Source organism: Anabas testudineus, chromosome 16, assembly GCF_900324465.2.
Source record: "Anabas testudineus chromosome 16, fAnaTes1.2, whole genome shotgun sequence".
Taxonomy (NCBI): Eukaryota; Metazoa; Chordata; class Actinopteri; order Anabantiformes; family Anabantidae; genus Anabas; species Anabas testudineus.
In genome coordinates this window covers 8,802,204-8,823,937 of record NC_046625.1, presented here as the reverse complement: position 1 = coordinate 8,823,937, position 21,734 = coordinate 8,802,204, and the positions used below count along the sequence as shown (strand labels likewise).

The 21,734-nt window shown below is 42.4% G+C and overlaps 1 protein-coding gene across 3 annotated transcripts; it reads left to right on the top strand.

Annotated features, from left to right (window-relative positions):
- Positions 1-3,128: 3,128 nt before the first annotated feature.
- Positions 3,129-18,217, top strand: pou2f2a (POU class 2 homeobox 2a). Of its 3 annotated transcripts, XM_026370577.1 has the most exons (15): positions 3,129-3,265; positions 8,063-8,128; positions 8,285-8,319; positions 8,608-8,664; positions 9,344-9,463; positions 10,319-10,424; positions 10,517-10,608; positions 10,738-10,887; positions 10,967-11,108; positions 11,264-11,412; positions 11,912-12,109; positions 12,236-12,465; positions 12,795-12,863; positions 13,205-13,278; positions 14,846-18,217. In XM_026370577.1, the coding sequence occupies exons 1-15, from the start codon at positions 3,211-3,213 to the stop codon at positions 15,169-15,171; spliced, it is 1,869 nt and encodes a 622-aa protein (XP_026226362.1). In that variant the 5' UTR covers positions 3,129-3,210; the 3' UTR covers positions 15,172-18,217. The 3 variants fall into 3 exon arrangements, with proteins under 3 accessions (XP_026226362.1, XP_026226359.1, XP_026226361.1); XM_026370574.1 differs by lacking the exon at positions 13,205-13,278 and having other exon boundaries at positions 14,846-14,986; XM_026370576.1 differs by lacking the exons at positions 8,608-8,664; positions 13,205-13,278 and having other exon boundaries at positions 14,846-14,986.
- The last annotated feature ends 3,517 nt before the right edge of the window (positions 18,218-21,734 follow it).

The window sequence follows — 21,734 nt, the reverse complement described above, 5'->3', positions numbered from 1 at the left end:
AAGCAGCTATTGAGAGGTATTAGGACAGGAGAGGAATAGGTGTTGTAAAGGTGTAGGCGGCGTGTATGTGCGTGTGAAATGGTGCAGGTCCCATGGCAGCCAACAGTGTGAGTGTGTTTTAGCCCCTGCTGCTTCTCATACAAAACCTCAACCTCTGTAGTCTCCACACCGCTAGACCTACTGTTTATAATCCTGCAACTCCTCATGGGGCTACACCTTCACACACACCTATACAATTGACTGGATTTTAAATCTCTCACCTTGTAGAATAGAGTCTTGCTGCTGGACCACGAGTAGGACTTGGTGGGTCCATCACTGAGCCGTGCTCTGTCCCCTCTGTAAGAAGAAGAATATGATGGATTATATGAATTAGAGCCAGTGTGTGCTTTAGGCCCGAGGCCGCACTAGATATAGGAGGGCCGAACCGTAGAGGGATACTGAGCAGGTTTGGAGACCTTAGAATTGTCCCTTCAATGACCCATTATACACACACTCTCCATCTCTTCCTCCACTGCCCACCTTTTTACCCCCAGCTAACATCTTTTCAGCAATCTCCAATCATTCACCTTCATTCCCATCACTCTTATTCCTCTTCTCCTGTTATTTGCTCTCTTAGTAACCCCCAGTCCTCCCTCCCTGCCTCTCTCCCTCTCGCTCTGACAGTGGAGTGATTGATGGGGCTGTAGAGGTCTCAGCTCCCCCCCCCCCCCCCATCCTCCTGCCTGGGGTCCCACTATCAGCTTGTGAGTGTGTGTGTGTGTGTGTGTGTGTGTGTGTGTGCGTGTGTTTATCTTAAACATAACTTAAACATATCCAAGACAACTCAATGTAGAAACATCACAACACCTATTTTCCCTAATATAAATAATAAAATAAAACACAGTAGTTCGCATTTAGGACATTTTATTTTCGACTTAATAAAATCCCAGTGCATTATATTGTTTGTTTTAATATGTTGACTTCAATTGAGACCATTTGTCATTGGCCTAATATTGTCTAAGTGGCAAAGCTGGAGTGTTGGTAGGTCTGGTCTCCATGGCAACCAAGGCTCAGACCTCCTTGGGGCAGGAAGCCTCCCCCCCATGGCCATGAACTCTGCGACACACAACACACATCGAGAGCACACTTAGTTTTGCCAAACACTTACTGCAGCTCCTCAAGTAAACACATACGCAGAGTCACACACACACACACCTTGGTATTCGGTAGTCATGTGGTCCGGCTCGGGTTTGAACAAAGGTCACGGCCAAAGCCAGGCCATCCAGACGCTGACTTCTGACCCAAAGGAACGCCCCCTCTCTAATGCGCAGTCTGTCACCATCCTCGAACAGGCCCGGACGTTCGGTTCACTTACAACCACAAAGTCTCAGTAAGTCTGCTCTGATTAGTCACAGGTAGATAAACAACTCTGTCCTTTCACGGCCCAATGAAAACAAAAAACATCATCACATAAATAATGTGGCTAAATAAGCGGGTGACATTGATTTGCCTAGGGCTGTGCAGCCTGCACCATAATGTTCTACTTGTTGTTTGTTTGATTAGGACCACAAAAAAGAAAGAGGTGGTGCAGTAATGAATATTTTTCTTTTATTAGTCAGTTGACGTCTTCACTTAGTTTTATCATATAGTCAGGTCAAAAAACAAATATATTCAGCTTATAATCAAATTGTTCTTCATTTGGCATTTTTGTTTCATCCATGAAACAATAAACTAACTACTCCAGCTCAAAATCCAGATATTTACAAAACATATTGTGCAATGTAAGTTTGTAGGTCAGCTCTGCGTCCACTTTCTTTGGTGAATGTACATGTGAACACGTCAGCATAACAGTATTTGTATATACTTGAGGACAGATTTGAAAAAGTTGTCCCTGTGTAATAGAGAGCATCTCCAGCGCAGAGCTCTATGTACTTCTTAGTGAGCGTCTATCCAGCAGTACATTGGGCTGTTGTAAATCACCACATAAAGTATTTATAAGGTTAAACTTGGGAACTCTGCTGCCGTTAGCTTTTGAATTAGTGAACTTGGACCAAGGGAGGAGGAAAGGGGAGGGAGGGGATTAACAGCGCCCTACCTCATCTTCCCTTCCAGGAACTGAGCCAGTGTGTTGTCAACATTAAAGAATCAAGAGTGCCACCTTGTGGTCGTGTCGGCCCAGTATCAGAGCAGCACATTAACACTTTCAGTTTAGAAAGATTTTATTTCTGCTGAAACGTGCTAATCATTTTTCAACCTTTCACTTATTTAACACCTTCTTATTCTGTCAATTAGAGTAGGCAGCACTGTGAGTGGCTCTCATGTTGTTTATCTAATGTTCCACTTTCACGCCACATCTATCCGTCACGTGTGGAGCTCCATGGGGTAGGTTTCTGTGGTGTTCTCTGTGTGCAGCCAACAGTGTGGCGTGGTCAGTGGTACAGTGAGTGTCATGACAGCGTTTTTCCTCCTGCTCGGGTTAGAATGAGGCTGCATCTGATAAACGTAGCTGAGGATGTCTCACATCTTCTCATGTTGGTGCTGCCTTCCCTCGACGACCACCTCACACCCACTGCTTTACTCACTATAGTGTCTCCATAAGCAGGAGCTCCGTCATGACTCATGGCGCGCTACATGTAAACAGGCTACCTGTTAAACTGTCTAGTGTTCAAGGAAAACTCTGATCACATGAGTTTTGTAGAAGTTTTGAAGGGGCACTGGGTCATATATCAAGCGAATATATCATATGCTCTTTGGTCAGAATGTCAAACCTGCTGTTTTTCTCTTGCGTGTGTGAGTGAGCGTGTGTGTGAGTGTCTGTTTCCAGCCGCGCCATCACTTTCCATCGTCACCCGTCATCCCCCTCTTTTTCACCTCATCTATCTCTTAGATCTCTCGCTCACTCACTCTCTCCCACTCTCTAACCTCTTGCGTGTCCCCTTTTCTATCTGTCTTTCTATTTTTTTTTTTGTCTTGTCTTCTATTTTTCTCTCCTCTGTGAGTTCCTATTCTTTTGACTTTTGAGGGTTACTTCCTGTTGTGTTGCAGGATGTGGGGAGGAGGTGTGGCTTGGGGGGTGTGGACTATCATCTGGCAAAGAGAACAAGAGAGAGGGAGAGACTGACTCTCTCAACCATATGATTTAATACACCCCTCCTTTGGTTAGAGACAGACTGAGAGAGGGAGAGGGAGAGTTTTTCTTTACGTAGCGCGTACACACACTCTCAAACAGATATGACCAAGACAGCAGCAATAGCAGCCAAGGACTTCTCCAGTATGTGGTTGCCAGGTGAGTGTCTGTGCAGCTTTCTTTCTCAGCTGGCCTTCATTTACCAAGACCAATTAAGCTTTGTGTGACAGAGATGGAAGTGTATGTGTGTGTGTGATAGAAAGAGAAGCGTGTGTATGCTGTTGATTAATGCCACTGAGTCTAACAAGCTCAGCTAATTAGAGGACATCAAAGAGCGGGAGGTGGTACGGAGAGAAAGATGGGGATGGATGGAAGGATGATGGATGGATGGGTGGACTCCTGTCGCAGGCAGACAGAAAGGTCAGACACCTTACCAGCCCTGAGTGTGTGTGTGTGTGTGTGTGTGTGTGTGTGTGTGTGTGTGTGTGTGTGTGTGTGTGTGTGTGTGTGTTTATACTGAATACCAAAAAGGCTTGTGGAAATACAGTAAAAAAGTTTTTTGAAATGTCTTTTGAAACATACTGGGTGCATGTGTGTTCCCTGTATGTCTCTATATAGTGTTAGTTTTTCATCTGTCATCATAAAACACCTTGACTTTTTACTGTTGTTTTATTGTTACATTTGTGTTTAGTTTGTAGTTAGCTGATAGTGCTTCTTCCCTTGCAACTTTGGAACCGGCATTAACTTGTGTGTGTGTGTGTGTGTGTGTGTGTGTGTGTGTGTGTGTGTGTGTGTGTTGGAGGTGTAAGGAGGTTGCACTGATTACACTACTGTACCCACTTTCAAATTTCTGCCAATCATTTTTTAATACATGTTTAGCACTAAAGATATAAAGACACTTGTTTAGAAGAAGACGGGTCAAAAGGGGAAATGCCTGAAATAATTGTCATTCTGGGTATTAAAAAACGACAGGCTGCTGTGTTTTGGTGGTCAGCTCAGGCTGAGAGAAGTAGAAGACTTTTTCAATTGATGGACGACGACAATGGACGAGTGTCACAGAAAAGAGCAGATACTTAGCTGACTCACCAATTACCAGAAAGCAAGTTAGAAATGTCAATTAGCTCACATTTCTCACCCTTTGCTGTGCTGATATGATATCTAAGAAAATAGTTTCTTAGGCTTTGTACATTTGTCGAGGAGTGATAGCTTAAAAATCACCAAGTCACTTCTTTACCGTAATGTGGTCACCGTTGTGGTGTTCTGTAAGCTACTCTGACCAGGGTGACACATCCTGATCACAAACTGCAACAGGCAAGAAGATACCACATTGCATCACATTCAGTTAAAATAACAGAATATTAGTGTGTTATTTAAGATGTGAATGCATAAAAAGACACAAAAATATACCTGTAATCTTTAAAATTGGCTAAATAAATGTGTTGTTTTTACAATTATTTAGCTTTATTAATGCCAGAATTTAAAGGTGATTATTAAACGTTACTTTGCCTACAGAGCGAGATTTTCCTCATTTTTAATTTATGTTATTATGGACTTATGTACATCGACGCTGTCAATGATAAATTAACATCCTTCTGCATACAGAATATATTAACTGTCTGCACGTTTCTGATTAGTAAAGGCCAATATTTGAGGAATTAGTTTATTAGCACGTTGTCTAGTTGTGTGTTTGTAGTTACATTTTACACAGTGGCGTCTGTTTTATGATCTCATATTAAGCATTTTAAGTCATGAATCATTCTTTTCTGGTGTAGTATAAAACCAGTAAGTGTTTCTGATATTTCTGTTTGATAAAACAGGGTATAATAAAATGTCACAACTTTAATGGTCAGTCTGCAGCTGTGCCGTCGCAGACTTTCCTTTAATTTAATCCTTTATTGTTAGATTTTCCCTGTCAGTGGATCGCTTTACTCTCAAGCCCTATTTTCATCTTCTTATTTATTTGTATTTTTTTTTTGTTCAGCTCCTTATTCTTACGCTCATATTTTGACATCAGCTCATCAATCCATCCTCACAGGAATGTACTGTAGGTGCTGAGCTGGGTTTGATGCTCGCTTTTTCGTAAATATTTCAATAATCAAAATCTGCACCCCTGAGCGCTGCTTGTTTTTTTTAAAATCTGTAGTTAGCTGGTGTGATGACTCCAGTTCCCAGACACCCCCCTTGGCGCTGGGGTTGTGTCCTGAATCAGGAAGTGGGGTGATGGGTGGTGGGGTGGTTACAGCACAGTTTCATCTCAGCCAAAATACCCAGAGGAGAATAACAGAAACAGTCCAGACTAAGTACAGACACTGTTGTTCCTTGTTCCTTTCTATTTCATCATTTATTCATGACACAGGATTATACAGCATTAAATTTGGTCTGTTTAAGATACAGTATGGCGAAGCATGCTGGCTTCACTAGATCAAAGCTAAACCCTGAGCTTTGCTGCAAGATTAGTCTACAGTGTAACAGCTTAATGAGAAACCAAAGACACACAGTAATTAAACTTTTGAAAAAGTTTCTGAACAGTACTGTAAGTACAGTCTGTAAAACACACATAGACAGAGGAGGAGCCTCTTCTGTATCCTCCTATTCTCATTGTAAACTAATCACATTACTAAACTACAACTTTACTACATTTAAAAATACTCATAGCCTTCAGCGCTGCTCTTTCTTTAGGTACAGTTGTTTGTTTGTGTGTGTGTGTGTGTGTGTGTGTGTATGTGGCAGCGTGTTGTAAAAGAGAACAAGGTTTTTAAAGATGTAGTGAAAGAGCAAGAGAGAGTGAGAGAGACCAAGCTAATATTAATAGCCTCACTGACAGTAAGTGTTGGGTTTAGCACTCTGCGTTCAACCCGGTACAAGGGGAAGTCGGGAGGGGAAGTGAGAAAAAGACACTGCATCTTGATATACTGTCCCACCACTGTATTACTGACCACATTATCCACCATGCTACTGTCTGCAAGCCATTTTGAACCATGAATCAATACAGACCATCCCTCCGTGCCCTGCGAGCGGGCAGTACAGTGCAAGAGGCAGCACTTTGGGAACTTCACATTACAGCTGTTTTATGACCTAGACAATAATTTTATGTGGTGGTTTTGGCTTCAGTGTCGTACACTGCACATACTAATGATTTGAACACAGGATAGTTGAGTGTGACAAAAGTGAGTCGTACTGTGTCTTAATTAGGAGGTGTTACCTATGACGAAAGGTTTAAATGTGTTTATGTCACATTTCGATGTAGATTCAGTGGGGTTTCACTAAACATTGAGCAATTGTGGACTTTTTGTTTTTTTTTATGTTGTTTTTTTGGTTTCACTATATAATATGTTAAATAATAACAGAACCATAGTCAAATGCAATGTTGGAATAACCACAGATTGACTCTAATAAAAGATTAACCAGATGTTTGCATCCTCATGGTTGGTGATCAAATTAGCTTTTTGCAGAAGTCCATTTATTTGAGGGAAATCCTGTGGTCTCTGTGTGTGTATGTGCATGTATGTGTGTGCGTGCCATGACCCTGGGTTATAACCAGCATGGCAGTAGAGTGGAACTCTTTGAGCTGATTGACACATCCCCCTTCCCATAAACACTGCATGTACGATTGCCCGTACCAAAGTCAGTGTTCACACATCTGTTTCACTGAAACAAATGTGTTAGTGCTGCTGAACGTGCATCTGATCAAAGAGTGGCTTATTTCATCTGTTAATAAGTGTCTTTAAATTTAAACCTGGCATCGGTAGCGGTCAGTGGATCAGACTTATCATCATCATGTGCCACTGCTGCCCCCCAATGGTAGAAACCATGTTTGACCACTTGCTTGTTTGCAGGGCAGAAGGTCAGATTGGCATATTTTCTGTATTTCATGTGTCATATTGATACAAGCATTGCAACAAACTGGTGGGAAAAATGCCATTTGTCAAATTGTCAGCAGTTTCTCATCTGCAATATGAGAAACAACAGGATGAAGAAAAGGAGAGATAAAGTGGAGAGGAGGGGGTGAAAGGGGAGAGAGGAAAAAGAGGAGGGAGACTGGATTCTGCAGGTGGCAGATATAATTAGTTGGTCGTTGGGCAGATTTGCATGTTTTCACAAAAGGGAAGTAGCGCTGCATGTGTGTATGTGTGTGTGTGTGTGTGTGTGTGTGTGTGTGTGTGTGTGTGTGTGTGTGTGTGTGAGTGTGTGCTTGTGTGAGTGTGTGTGTGTGTCAGGGTGAGAGAGAAGAAGAGAAACAAAAAAGGTTTCAAATGGACATAACAAAAAGTTGTCTTACAGTTTGTGGTTTTAGACAAATAATACGTCTTTTATAGTGAGATAATCCTAGTGGGTGAGTTACAAAAACAAATGTCGTACACGTGTGTGTACACAACTACACACACACTGTCTATCAAACTCTTTAAGATCACTGTCTTCCCCAACTTTTATACAATCTGCCAAAATGCCCTGTTGTCTTTGAGATGAACAGAGTCTAAAACTAAATGTATTGCTTCTCTCCATTGAGTGCCGTTGCCATAGGGACTGTCCCAATACAGTATCAATCAGGAAGTCATGTGGTGTCGCTATGAATGACACACAACATGAGACATTTATAGTTGCCTGCACCCACGTGAATACCTTGAGTTAAATTTAGAACAAGCAAGCACCTTGGGTCAACCTACTCTATGCTAAACCGCTAATTGGAAAGATTGAATGAATGTGGGCTGCACTGAACTTGTGAATGATTCAGCCACATTGTTTAGTGTACAGTGTGTAGGCCCAATCTGTGACCTGAAAACAATCAAGCCTCACACTGACGCCCTGGGGTAATGTCTTTCCCCTGTCGTCATCGAGATCCTGATCACCTGCTTAGGAAATGTCTTTTATTCTGCTTTGGTTTGCTTTTTTTTTTCTGACACAGATTTAAGAATCAACTTGCTGACTCTTATTTATCTGTGTGTCTTCCTGTTACAGATATCAGGATGTCAAAGCCAGTAGAGGTTGAGAAAGTAGGGGCTGACTCACCATTGGACGGCACAGGTAAGATGCAAATAAACAACATCCAAATGCGAAATAAAAATATAATATTTCTAAAAAGTTGTGCATGCATGACGTAGGGGTGTGTTGTAGCCGGTCTAGGCGCTTGCTCTCACACACGCGACCAATTTCTCATTTTTTCCTTTCCCTCCCACGCAGATTCAGAGCGGAATGGACCTGAATCAAATCACCAGGTAAAGCTGAATCCTGTGATTATTACGTTTGTCTCCCACCTCTTTCATCTCCAAAGCTGAGACACCAACATTATGTTGTAATCCATAACATATCAGCAATAATAAATTTAAAACTATTAAAAAATATAAATGAGCATATTTGCTTGTTACATATATAAATAATTAATGAGAGATCTAAATTAATTAGATCATTAATTATAATAAATGATAAATGTAAAATACAATGAATAATTTATTCACTTTAATTAATTTCTGATATTGAAGTCGTATCTGTTTCTCCTCCTGTAGGCTCAGTCAATGAAAGTCTATCCCTTTACACTTTCACCAACCCTGAGCAGCAGCAAGGTGTGTGTGCGTGTGTGTGTGTGTGTATCTTCCTGAACAACTTTTGCAAGTCTGTGCACATGCCTAAGCCTATGTTTGTGCATCCTTTGTGTCCTTACATCACATATTAAATTTACTGATAGTATACCTGCCTCAGCATTGTGTTCATTACAATGCACTGAATCGCCCTTTTGTCGTGTTGTTTGTGTCAATTCACCGAGAGTAGAGAGTGTGATGGCACTCTCCTTTCACAAGCCCCATTCAAAATTGAAATAAATCCATAACGCTGAAAGTGGAATCTTTCACATTTGCATACCAAGAGAGATATGCAAATCAGTAAGAGTAAGGAAGAGTCCAGCCTGCAAGTTCAAACATGCCCAATCCTGGGAAAAAAAGATCATCCCTTTGTGCATGAAAACCTAGTGGAAACATTTCTGTTTAGCTTACTTGTCACTGATTATCTCATTATTACTGCCTAGCATGAATTTAAACAGACAATGTGCTGATGTAGCTCATGCATTTTACAGTTACTTGCCAATATTTATAATTTATATTTACTGGCAGTGAATTTTTAGCTGTGCAGAAATACAATACAATAGAAAACCTATTTTAGAATTAGTGTGTTTTTTTATTTTTTATTAATATTGTCCTATTGTTCTAATATTAACCCCCCCCCCCCCGTTTCCTGTCTTTCTTACAGAATAAGATGGAGGAGTGTGGTGAGATGTCCCCGGCCCTCCCTCCCTCTCACGGCCCGTCCCCCTCGCAGACTGCACTGCAACATACACAGCTCATGCTGACCGGCTCCCAACTAGCAGGGGTAAGACAGAAACACAGACTTATGATAAGTGCAGACACACACACACACACACTTTGCTTTGCTTTTATCTTGCTTGCTTCTCATGTGCTGCTTTGTTTCCTTCTTTGTGTCCTTCTGTTTGTTACCTTCTTTTTTCTCTCCTTTGCTCTCCTCTCCTCTCTTCTTCCTTTCGGCCAGTTGACAGCCCTGTTGCCAGCTCAGCAGCAGTTGTTGCTACAGCAAGCACAGGCACAGCTCCTGGCTGCAGCTGTGCAGCAGTCCAGTGCAGCTCACGCCGCTCATGCTGCCCACGCAGCCGCCCAAGCCAATCAGCAAGCTCAGGCAGCAGCAGCAGCAGCAGCAGCAGCAAATCAGCAAGCCCAGCAGCAGCAGCAGCAGCAGCAGGCAGGACAAACAGGCCAGCAGGCCCAGTCGCAGTCCCAGGGACAGGGACAGAACCCACAGGAACAGACAGCCCAGAGTGTCCCTGTCCCACCTCCCCAGCTCACCCTCTCCCAGCCAATCCAGCTCACTGCCCAGGTACTGACTGCCAATTAAAGCCATTTCCTGATGAGCGGCTTGATTGAGGAACCAGTAACAAGTCGTGGAAAAATTATTTTGTATGTGTGCTGTATGTCTCATGATTCACAGTTTCCACCGTGCATGAATGCGCACATTTTCCCTTTCTTTTCTCGACATTATACAAGGTTTTCCTCTCACCTCTATGTTTTCTGTTAAAACATAGAAGTTCAATCTGGTCCCATCCTCATCCGGAGATATAAACATATTTTTATGTGACTGATCGGTCTGTCTTTACAAACTACCTACCTTTTCTTATACGCTCTCTGATCTTTCCGTTTTCTCTTTATTGAACAGGACATCCAACAGTTGCTGCAGCTTCAACAATTAGTGTTGGTGCCTGGCCACTCGCTCCCATCCCCTGCTCAGTTCCTACTCCCACAGGCACAGCAAGGCCAGCAAGGTGAGGAGGCCTATTACGTGAATAGTTTGTACGTTTATATTCCCCTTTTTTTGTTATAATTAAGGTTGATAGTGGTCTTTTCTTTTTCTCAGGACTCCTATCGACACCAAATCTTATTTCGCTACCTCAGCAAAATCAAGGGAGTCTACTGTCTGCTCCAACCAGAATGGGTCTTCAAGCACAGGTACAGTACGAGGAAATTTCACTCTTTAGTCAGTGGAAAAGGAAAAATCAGTCTCTCCATTAGTGAGACTGGTTTTATCTCAACTGCTCCTTTTCTCGCATTCTCACTTTCATTCCTCTGACGTTGCAGCGCGATAAAAGTGTGGAGGTGAGTGGTGGTGGAGGCGTGACCACAATGCCCTCAGTGACGTCTCACCCCGAGGAACCAAGTGACCTGGAGGAGCTGGAACAGTTCGCTCGCACTTTCAAACAGAGACGCATCAAACTGGGCTTCACACAGGTAGGGAGGAGAGATGCAGGAACTTACTTGCCAGTGAGTCGTTTGACTTGCCTGAAACATCTTTTTTTCTCGCCGTCAGGGAGATGTCGGCCTGGCCATGGGGAAGCTGTACGGCAATGACTTCAGTCAGACGACCATTTCCCGCTTTGAAGCCCTTAACCTGAGCTTTAAGAACATGTGCAAGCTGAAGCCCCTGCTGGAGAAGTGGCTCAATGATGCAGGTAAGCTGTCATCAAACAACTCTACTGAACATTTAGACTATTATACAGAATGTACTTGTATATTTTCATAATTAAATTTTTTTATATTTACCCTCTGTTTTTGTTTACATTTGTGTGTGTGTGTGTGTGTGTGTGTGTGTGTTTTCCTCCATCAGAAACCATGTCCATAGACAGTACTTTGCCCAGCCCCAGCTCTTTGTCCTCCCCCTCTCTGGGCTTCGAGGGGGTTCCTGGTCGCCGCAGAAAGAAAAGAACCAGCATTGAGACGAATGTACGTGTGGCCCTTGAGCGCTCATTCATGACGGTAAGACGGTTAACATTATGATTTAATTCTTAATGAAGAATATAAAATTTCTAAATTGAAAAAGCTGATTAAAGATTTTACTTCCCTCTCGTATTAGTAAATAGACTTTTTTTTTTTTTTTTAGATGTTTTAGATTTTGCCTGACCCAGTTGCAAAAATTCACACAAACTCTGCAACTAAGGAAGATTAATTCTAAAATAACTGACTCTGCATGTTTTTAATGTCAGTATATATGTAAATATCTATATTTAAATACCGATCTGTGTGTATTTATGTCACCACTGCACATGAGTGAGTTGCCAACATTGTGGTTACTGAGTTTCAGGAAATACTGTAATGACTGCAGGAGTTTTAATACCGGGAAATAATTTCTGATGTCCTTATTTTCTGCAGTTTTTAAATGCTTGTGTTAATAAATTAGACTTACTGTGTGTATTTGTGTTTAAAATTGTGCGGCTGAAACAGCACTATTGAACTCATCCGCTGTATGCTCCTGCAGAACCAGAAGCCTACCTCAGAAGAGATTCTGCTGATTGCAGAACAGCTCAACATGGAGAAGGAGGTGATCCGGGTCTGGTTCTGCAACCGCCGGCAGAAAGAGAAACGTATCAATCCCACCAGTGCCACCCCTCCCCTCCCCAGCCAGCCCTCCGCTGCCCCACCAACGCACAAACCACCCTGTTACAGTCCTCACATGGTGAACTTAACATCCCTAAAACACTTACTCACATCACCTCCCCTTTATGCTTTATATTGATTAGTTTAGAACCACTGTCGTTATGCAGCTGTGTGTGTTTCAGACCTGTATCTGTCTCTCTTCCAGATGTCCAGCCAGCTGTCACAGGCCGTGACTAGTCTCAGCAGCACAACAGTGACTACCATGTCCTCAGTTTGCCCCCTGACTTCCAGCCTCACCTCCACCCACCACTCTCTCAGCTCAACTCACCCGTCTCTCAGTTCTGCACCCTCCCCAGTGACTCCTCCTCCCCGCAGCACGGCCAGCCCTGCCACTCCAGCTACCCCCAGCCACAGCACACTCAACCTTAACACAGGGTAAGACTTTCACAACACACTGTGGGGAGTTCTCTGTCTTGTCTGACTTTGTGTGTGAAGCTTTGTGTGCAACAAATGCAACACAACAAATGGTTTTAATTTTGATTATCAGAGCATTTTCTATCTCCAGATACAAAATTCCAAATCAGCAATAGTTTCTAGAAATGTAACCTGTATAAACCAGGTTCTAAGCAGATGAAACAAAACCTGCCGTGATTGTTTATGCACACACTGATATCCCAACATGCCATTGGGCACCACTGCGTCCCCCTGTGCAGCAGTGCACTCTAACCACGTGTGTGTTTTGTGTGTGGTTCTTGTGTTCACAGCTTATGGCGTATGGGTAAAAAGAACGGTGACGTGTCTAACTACATCACCGATTTTGCTGCAAACTTGAGGTGAATACGACAGAGACACACACATGCAGATTTACAGTTGTGAACTACTTCTGCCCTGTGTTATAAATGCATAGTCAATGAAAGTGTATGCTTTAAAATGTGCACCAATATTTCTGTTTCTTTATACTCTTCCGGCCTTGTTTATATCTGTAGAGCCAACTGTCAGCAAACTACTGTTCTTTAAATGTGCAGGGCTAAATTTGCCCTCTGCTTGTCCTTGCTGCTAAACCTGCCTTTTGTCACCTTTTTTTTCTTCTGCCTGTCTCTGTTTGTATATATGCTTGCACATGTATGGTGCTTTGTGTGTGTGTGTGTGTGTGTGTGTGTGTGTGACACAACAGGAACACTGTGATGGGAGTTAACACAGGGATGAACCAAGCCCTCCTCGGTAACAATCCCCTGGCCACTATCCAAGGTGTGTGTGGCAAAGACATTGAAAGGCAAATGGGTTTATTTCAGGAGAGAGCAAACAGGCACAAAGCTTAGCATCTTAGAGGTCAAGGCTGAGGTGGAGGTGTATGGTTTTATTTTATTGCTGGAAAACTCTTAGGGTTATGGCATACATAAAAATACCCAGAAAATAGTTTTGTTATTGAGCACACAGGCAACACACTCCTACACTCACATGAATGCTCAAAGTCAGACACACACTGTACACGACACATCTCCTCTCGCACACCTTCCTACCTCCACCTTGAGAACAATGCAAGAATAGCACGGTAAAGTGTGCACTCTTGCAGAGCTGTCCAGCAAACAGCCCCAACCATTATCAGCAGGACATATTTTAATCATACGTTGTGTTGCGAGGCTGACGGGGGATAAGGGACCTATTAAAAACAGAAGTGTGATGATGACTAATACAGTTATGCACGGTAGGTGAATCAAATCGAGCTAGTAAACTACTGAGTGGAGACACAGATGAATAGGCACAGCGAGGGTGTTTGCTCATCCACAGTACGAAGCATCAGAAACAGAGAAAGTTATAGATAAAAGCAAGGCTTTATTTTTCATGTTCTGCCATCAACATCTATGAATCCATCCCATCAAATGTCTGTGCGTGAGTGATGATTGTTAATGTGTGGTGAGTGTGTCTGTGCCTTTCATCTCTTCATTTCATCTTTGCTCAAAAATGTTAATGATTAAAAGAAAAAAGTCATGTGAATTATTAACGGTAAACATCAGGACTCATCCATTTCACACCACTTTTATTGAACAGATTCTTCAACAACAGAAAAAAAGCACCCACAGGACATTTTGCAGTTTTGTATTTGGGGAACCTGAGGTTTTTTTTCTCAGATCAAAAGAAATGAGTGTTGCTGTCACCATGCAACTGCAAACATTAGGTTGTGTTTACATGCAGCAGTGTGTGTGCATCAGAAAATTGCTGTAGGAATATGTTTATGAAGGGAAAGACAGCTAATCATGAAACTTGTTTCCATAACAACAGACCACTCATATTAACTTACCTGTCGCTGGGCCCTAGTCACAGATATTGAACAAGCTGCAATTATAACCGTGGCGCTTCTATTTCTACTGCAGAGCAAAATGTGTTTCACGTCTTTTACGTCATTCAAATTATTTCCCACAGAAAAACAGACATGCATGTAGTGGTTTTTTCCAGAGGAATAGTTTTCTGAGCACCTTGTGGCCACACCCTTTGTTTCCCATTTAAAATGTGACCGTTATTCTCCACCTACTTCTGCTGAATCCAACAAGTTCAGGCACTTTCACTGGCTTGGCTCTGTACCAAAAGAAATTATTAACTTGAGTAGCGGTTAGTAAGGTTGGCTGACAGAAAGTTAGTAGACCAAATGAAAACATTAACAATAAAAACTGATTCTTTTAGGAGGAGCGATATACAGTGCAACCAAACACAACCCAACCAAAACCCTAAACAACACAAAATAAGTAAAAGTGGTTCTGAAATAGAGTAAAAGTTCCTGTCTGTAAAATGTTCCTTCTCTCTCCTCTCTTGCCCTCAGCCCTAGCAGCCAGTGGTGGCCAGCTGCCTCTTTCCAGTCTTGAGGGAGGCAGTAAGGTGATGCTGGGGGCCTCTGGGGGCCAAGGAGGCCTCCCCTCCTCTCTCTTCCTCAACCACCCCGCTCTTCTCCACATGAGCCAAAACCCCGGCGCTGGACTGGTCAGCGCTGCCGTAGCCAAAGCTTCCCAGCCCTCCCCCTTCCCCTCGGCCAGCAGCATAAGCCCTACCCCTTGCTCTCCCTCCCCGTGCTCCAGCCCTGCCTCTTCCTGCTCCTCCAGCGAAATGGCACACAGCCCGCCGTCTCTGGGTGGGTCCAAGATCGAGTGACCACTCCAAGGGCCAATCAGAGAGGAGGAGGAAGGAGGAAACGGGAACCTCGCCTTTCACACCAAAGCTATCTCTTTCTCTCTCTTGTGCTCTTCTTCCGTTATTTTTTTCGCAATGGCTCTCTCCCTCTTTCTCTCCCAGTTTTTCGATGCCAAAAATACACAGAATGAAAGAGGAGAGATGGAGGGAAAGAAGTGAAAGAGGGGAGAAGGGAGAAAGGGGAAGATTGAAACCAAAAATCTTTATCTATCCAAACAGATGGAGAGGAGGCAACGTGGGACTTTTTTGTCAATAACGTCTAATGTCGACATGGCACCTCTCCACTCTTTCTCTCTGAAGGAAAACAAACCAATGACTCTGAAACAAAAAGAGACGGAAGAGACGGCAGAGATGCATGTCGAAGTGCATAAACCAAAAATGACAAAAGATAACTTTACTGTGTGACAAAAGGAATGGTGGCAAGGACAAAAAAAAATGGAGAGGAGGACTTATGCTTACGTTTTCCTTTTTTTTATTTTTAGTTATCTCGAAAAGCTGCGGGTTTGAAGGAGGACAAGTAGGGAGGAAAAGTTTAAACCAAAAATTAACCTGAGGAGGAGGCGGAGGAGGAAAACACAATAAAAAAGAAAAAAAAAAAACGACAACCATACCAAAATCCCAAATACCAAAAACCAAAAATACGGAGAGAAAAGCTTTATTCAAAGGACGTGTAAATACTGAAGCTATCCAGGACCAGGACTTGCTACTGCTACTCACACGCACACACACACACACACACACACACACATCACAAGCCAAACCATCCTGCCATCGACTCATCCTGTCTGTGTCAGCTCATGAGTCACTTATAGGTTTCCTTGCTAGATATTTTGAATAATTTTGTAAAAGATTGTCTGAAGTTCATGTATGAATGATTGCCAGTACTGCTGTATCTTTTTGCATTTAGTCTCTTTACCTACCTCTGGTTCTAAGAGCATAGGATAGCTTTTGATTTCAAATTTTCTCTACAGATGCTTGTTGTTGAGTATCTATTTCTTACATTTTGGGATTTGTTTTGTTATTTTTATTATTATTTATTAGTGTCATGTTACAGTCCGGCTCCTATTTATTGTTGCAGCTTCTGAGGTTTGAATCGTCATCATTGTCGTCATCTCCATCATACGTGTTTGTTTCATCATGCATTTTGTTTTCTATTGTGAGTTTTCTGCAGGAACAGAGACGAGAGAGGTGAAAAGATGCTCAGTCCTCACCAAGTGCCCACAGATCAATATAGAGTTGGCACAGATGATATGAGATGATTTATTAAGACCTAAAAATGTGACATGTTGTGCTCTTAATCAGACCACTCTTCTCACTCCTAAAGATAGCCTCTTTATCAGTGACTCCGTGGCTAAATGAACATGCCCTGGAAACTTCACACACTGAAAATGTCGTTTGCTAAGAGTGGTGACCATTTTGAAAGTATGAAATAGGGCTGTGATTGGAGATTTGAAGTAATAATCATTGAGACTGAAGCCTAAATAAGTCAATAAAGCCAAGTTTAGTCACAGCCGGCTCTCATTCCTGCTTCGTCAATCAGCATAGATGCCCCTACACCTGTCTGTCTAGACATGTTTACTGATATTTGTCTGTTTCCATCATCACTCCATCAATCACATTTCATTTTCCACCTCAGACTGCCATTAATTTTCAAATGGAAACCAAAGCATTCTCAAGGCAGGGCTTGACTTAAAGAGCCTCAGCCAAGACATATAAACACAATAAAGACACCGAAAGGGGGGTGGGATGGGGCTGACAACAGGACATTGCCACTAGAAGCCCCCCAGGTGCAATCCCCTCCACGCTGCCCATCCAAAAACCCACGGGGGAAGCTTTATTTAGGAAACTGATCCTTTACTCCCAACCCCCAGAGAGAAGGGTGCACTGGGACGGGCAAAGGAGGGACACACTGTAGCGCAAGGAGCAGGTGTCACACTTTTTTTTGCAAGAAGATACCAAAAATAAATCCAAACCGAAAAAAAAAAAAAACAACCCAAGGAATGACAGAAGCAAACCAAAAAGAACCCAAACCAAATGTGGCTGGAGGGAGGAGGGGAGGAGGACAAAGCGCAGGTGTTGAAAGAAGTGAAGTGTGTCTGTCTCTGTCTGTTAGCTTTAGGGCTGCAGTATTTGCCCCACTCTGAAACTGTGTAGCATGTATGGAGGGATATATCAGACAGGCAGATAGACAGGTGAGCAGAAGGACAGACCATTCCTCCCCTCCTCTGCCTCTCTCTGTCTCCAGCTCAGCTCTCTGGTCCTGGATGGAGCTAAACGCAAATGACCTCACTGAACTGAAATCTTCTAAAAATCTGTTTTTATTTCACTGTTTCCTTGTTCTGATGGTTTTATCTCTGCTGTGTCTCTTGATGCCGTTTTATGTACTGTACTTTAGTGCTTATTACTCATTTGGAATAACGTACTCGCTTACTACAAGAGCTCTTTTGTTTTTTTTAGTTTTTTTTTTCCGTGTGTTTTGTTTGTTTTGTTTTGGTTTTGTTTGTTTTGGTTTTTTTGTAGTCGTGCTAGAGATTTTTATCAGGTGGCTGGAAAAAATACTGTGAAAATTTAGCTTCCAGATTTTTATTAGATAAAGAAACAGACTGTCTTGGCAGAAAAAAAGACAATACAAAAAGCCAAAAACAAAGAGTTGAATAGCAAACCTTAAAAATGCCAAAACCAAATACTGAACCAAACCAAACACAGTGGAGAGGAACAGGAACTGCCTTCTGCGCACGAGGGCAAAGAAATGGATTAGTGTCAATTTGGCTGAGGTGAGATTGTGCATTTTTCTGTGTGTAAGAGTTAATTTGATAGTATGAAATTAATGAATGAATAAGGTCTTGTCAATGATTTGGACCCCAAAGACAACACACTGCACACAGAATAATCCACATCGTTACCACCTCGGTCAAACTGACAGTTTGAGAGTTGGACGTAAACGTATCCAAAGAATATTTGGTTTGATCCACACCAGAAAAAAATAAAAACAACAGTCGACACACAAGTAATGTTTCACAAACCAAACTTTAGATGTGGGGGTCGCGCCTCAAAGGTGAAACCTTTTGTCCACATTGACTCTTAGACGGAATGTATCTGTTAGTGCTTCTATAGATTTTGTAGAAAAAAGATCTATGTTCTACTGCTTACTTATCGCTAATGTATTAAAAAGAAAAAAACTTACAAAAAAGACTTTGAGAAAAAAAAAGATCCTAAAAAACATTGATGATAACTTGATTTTAGACCAAAAATTTTAACTATCTCTCTTTGGACTTTTTATTTCTCCTTATTACCGATGATTTAGACTTTTGATTGTACTATTTATTCAGGGTAGGGTTGATTTATTGGCTTGTTATCTTATTTCTCGTGCTATTTATATGTTAATTTATTTCTAGAGGTGCTTTTTTCTACATTCTGAGATGTATTTGTGATGTTTTGTTTTTGTTTGTTTGTTTTTTCTTCTTTTGCCCCCTGCTCAAGTTCTTTCTTACTTCTTTAAACCAAATAATACCTGAAATGCAACCACAGGTCCTGTAGGGACTTAACAAGAGAATATATTCTCTTCTTCACTGAGATGACTCTCCTTTTAAAGGGGAGAGGAGGCTCACAGAAGTGAGAGGCAGCACTGTGTGGTCGAACGCCTCATGACACATGAACTTCGTATGAGCTTTATCAGCACACATGACTCCTGATAATAAGACGAGTTGAAATCCTGCTTGTGATATATAAACATGATTGATGTGTGACTCGTAGCATGAGCGGTTCTTTGAGGCACAGTGCTGCCTCTGTTCTCTGTATTTTCTCCACGGTGAGAACACACTGAAAGCTTTACAGCTACACAACCAAAAACACAAAAAAGATCAACAGGGGCTCAAGTTTTGTACACAATAGATTGAAAAGAAGGAGGCAAGTGAGAAAGAGGGTGATTTCCCTCGGACTTCTCAGTTTCTTTCTTTTTATGTTTCGGTATCTCTTTTTGTTTCCACTTTTCTATCGGTTGTATTTTTCCTCATCCACTGTAGGATGTAAAAGAGAGATAGTTCATCATATACCTCATATTCTTTGATGATAAACCAAATAGATGAATGCTTTGAAATGCTGGGTTCAAGTGGGGAACAAGGTGACATGTGGACAGTGTGTTCATGTGACCAGGAGCTGGGCTAGGTCGAGGCGTGGCAGTGATCCGAAGATGTAACAGATCGTGGAATATAGATCGCTGTTTCGCTCAGAAGTTGCCATTTAAGGTCTGGTTCATGCTCTGGTCTGCACACAAACACACCTTGCCCCACTGGAAAATAACCCTCGCTGTATGCGTTGAGCTTTGATCGCAGTCCTCTCCTTATGTCTGACCCTCGCTGCTTCCTCCCTGTCAAACATGGACTCTTGGGTTAGTGCTGCAGGTGTAGAATCAGATCTGGATTCATGTCAGGCTTTAAAAAAAGCTTCAAGGCTTGTGCAAGAGCAACTTTATCACTGTTGCTCCGAGCCCTCTCTGCTTTTCTTTGTTGCCTGATGAGGCAGCATATTAACCACTTGATGTCCATGTGAATCAGGGAGCGCTGCAGGGCAGGTGACCAGGGAACGGCTGAGGCTGACATTGCTAGGTGACACATCCAGACACTTCTCACGACTCTGTGTGTTTACAAAGTGGACGTTGGAGGAAGAGGTGTGCATGTGATCGAACTATTTGGATTTGTTAATGAGAGTTTGTTTTCTCGTTCTGCTCCGACGTTTCTCTGAAACAAAGCTGCACTTTTCTGAGTCTCAGGGTTTGAGGGACCGGGTGTAGAGTGCAGGTCTCTGCGGTGGGGATACCCCCTAAGTGAATGATACCAAAGTCAATGCCCTGCCACAGGATCCAGCATCTCTCGCACATTTCCTAAAATCCTGATGTCCACTCAATTGTTCAGAAACTCCACTTCCTTCTGCGTACACCAGCAGATTCATTAGTATTATTCCTCCATACAATTCATCATTCTCTGCATGCAAGAGGTGTTTTGACTTTCCAGCTGCAACCATAAAAGTGGCTGCAAAGCAATAGTTCAACTCTTTGGGAAATATGTGTTTATGTGTCTTGCCAAGAGTTAGACGACAACATTCGGGACATTATCACATCTGCACAGTAAATATCAAGCTACAGTGGAGCCAGCAGCCAGTTAGCATAGCTTAGCATAAATACTGGAAGCAAGGGGAAACTGTTAGCCTGACAACGTTGTCCAAGATATGGCTCTCGCACCTTGTAACTAGACATAAAACAACTGTTAGGCACTTACAGATCTAATTTTAATTTATTGGTCCTGGCAGTGGACACAAGTGGTAAATGAATCTCCAAGCTTAAATGACTAAACTGAATCAATGATCGTTGTCAGTAGCTTTTAACACTGGAGCTCCACTCACTGGTGACTGAAAGTATTATTGTCACACAGAGTACATTACTTCCTGACTGAGGTCTTACCACAAAACAGCAAAAGCCCAATGAATTGATATGACATGAAAAGACAGCTGCGAAAGACTTGAATAGGCCACATTTTTTGTATTAAACTGAAAGTAATAGCTTAAAATGAATAATATAACACATTCTCTTCATAAGGTACAGCCTGAGCAAGGACACGTAAAAATGACAGCCACCCTTCCTACACAGGACACCCACACGGAGACAGTGACACCACTGTCCCATCATTTGTGCTCATGTTGAGTCTCTTTTTGGTCAGATTAACTGAGCTCTGTGACTTTCAAACATGAAAACCCATGGGCCTGTGCACTTTGACCTCTCTGGCCCCTGTGCCTCTGACCAATACCACCGTTTAATAATCCATCCATCGAGCAGTGCATTCATTTAGTGTAGAGAACAGTTAAATGGCTAAAATTATTCAAATCAGCAAGTTATTTATGAATCCTCCTTCTGCAGACTGAGCCAGACTAGCTGCCCCCCCCCCCTCATATTTACCCTACAGTTGTGAGAGAGTGGTAACGATATTATCATCTAACTCTTGGCAGGAATACGAATGAACACACTTTCCAAAACTGTTCCTTGAAAATGCAAAAATAAATGGTTGAACTTGATCGAAATCATGTTGACATGAGAAATATCTGGGAAAGTAAATATCTCTGCGGGTGTGAGAGGTGTAATTGTAGCTGGAGAATGAGAGACGCGCCAAGCGGAGCATAGAAAACAACAGAGCTGCTACGTCTTCCTCCACACACACACACACACACACACACACACACACACACACACACACACACACACACACACACACACACACACTCTTCCTCTCTGTCATCCCTTCTTTCTTTCTCTCTCTCTCTCTCTCTCTACTACAATACAGCTTTAGTCCAAAGGTTTTCCAGCAACACAGCAAAGCGAGTCAGACGTTAAAGAATAAAACCAAAGAGCTCTAACTTGACTTTCTCTTCACCACAAAACCTCCAATGCATCCTTCACATCTTTTAACTCCCCTGTCACCTAGCGAGCCGGTCTTTAAAGCGTTAACCTCAGCTATCCAAAGGGAAGTGATAATAAA

Bases quoted from the DNA above. Each gene is read 5' to 3' on its own strand.
- pou2f2a (XM_026370577.1), top strand. From the start codon at position 3,211: ATGACCAAGACAGCAGCAATAGCAGCCAAGGACTTCTCCAGTATGTGG. The intron at 8,129-8,284 runs GTAAGATGCAAA...CCTCCCACGCAG, and splicing joins CTCACCATTGGACGGCACAG to ATTCAGAGCGGAATGGACCT. The intron at 11,109-11,263 runs GTAAGCTGTCAT...TTCCTCCATCAG, and splicing joins GAAGTGGCTCAATGATGCAG to AAACCATGTCCATAGACAGT.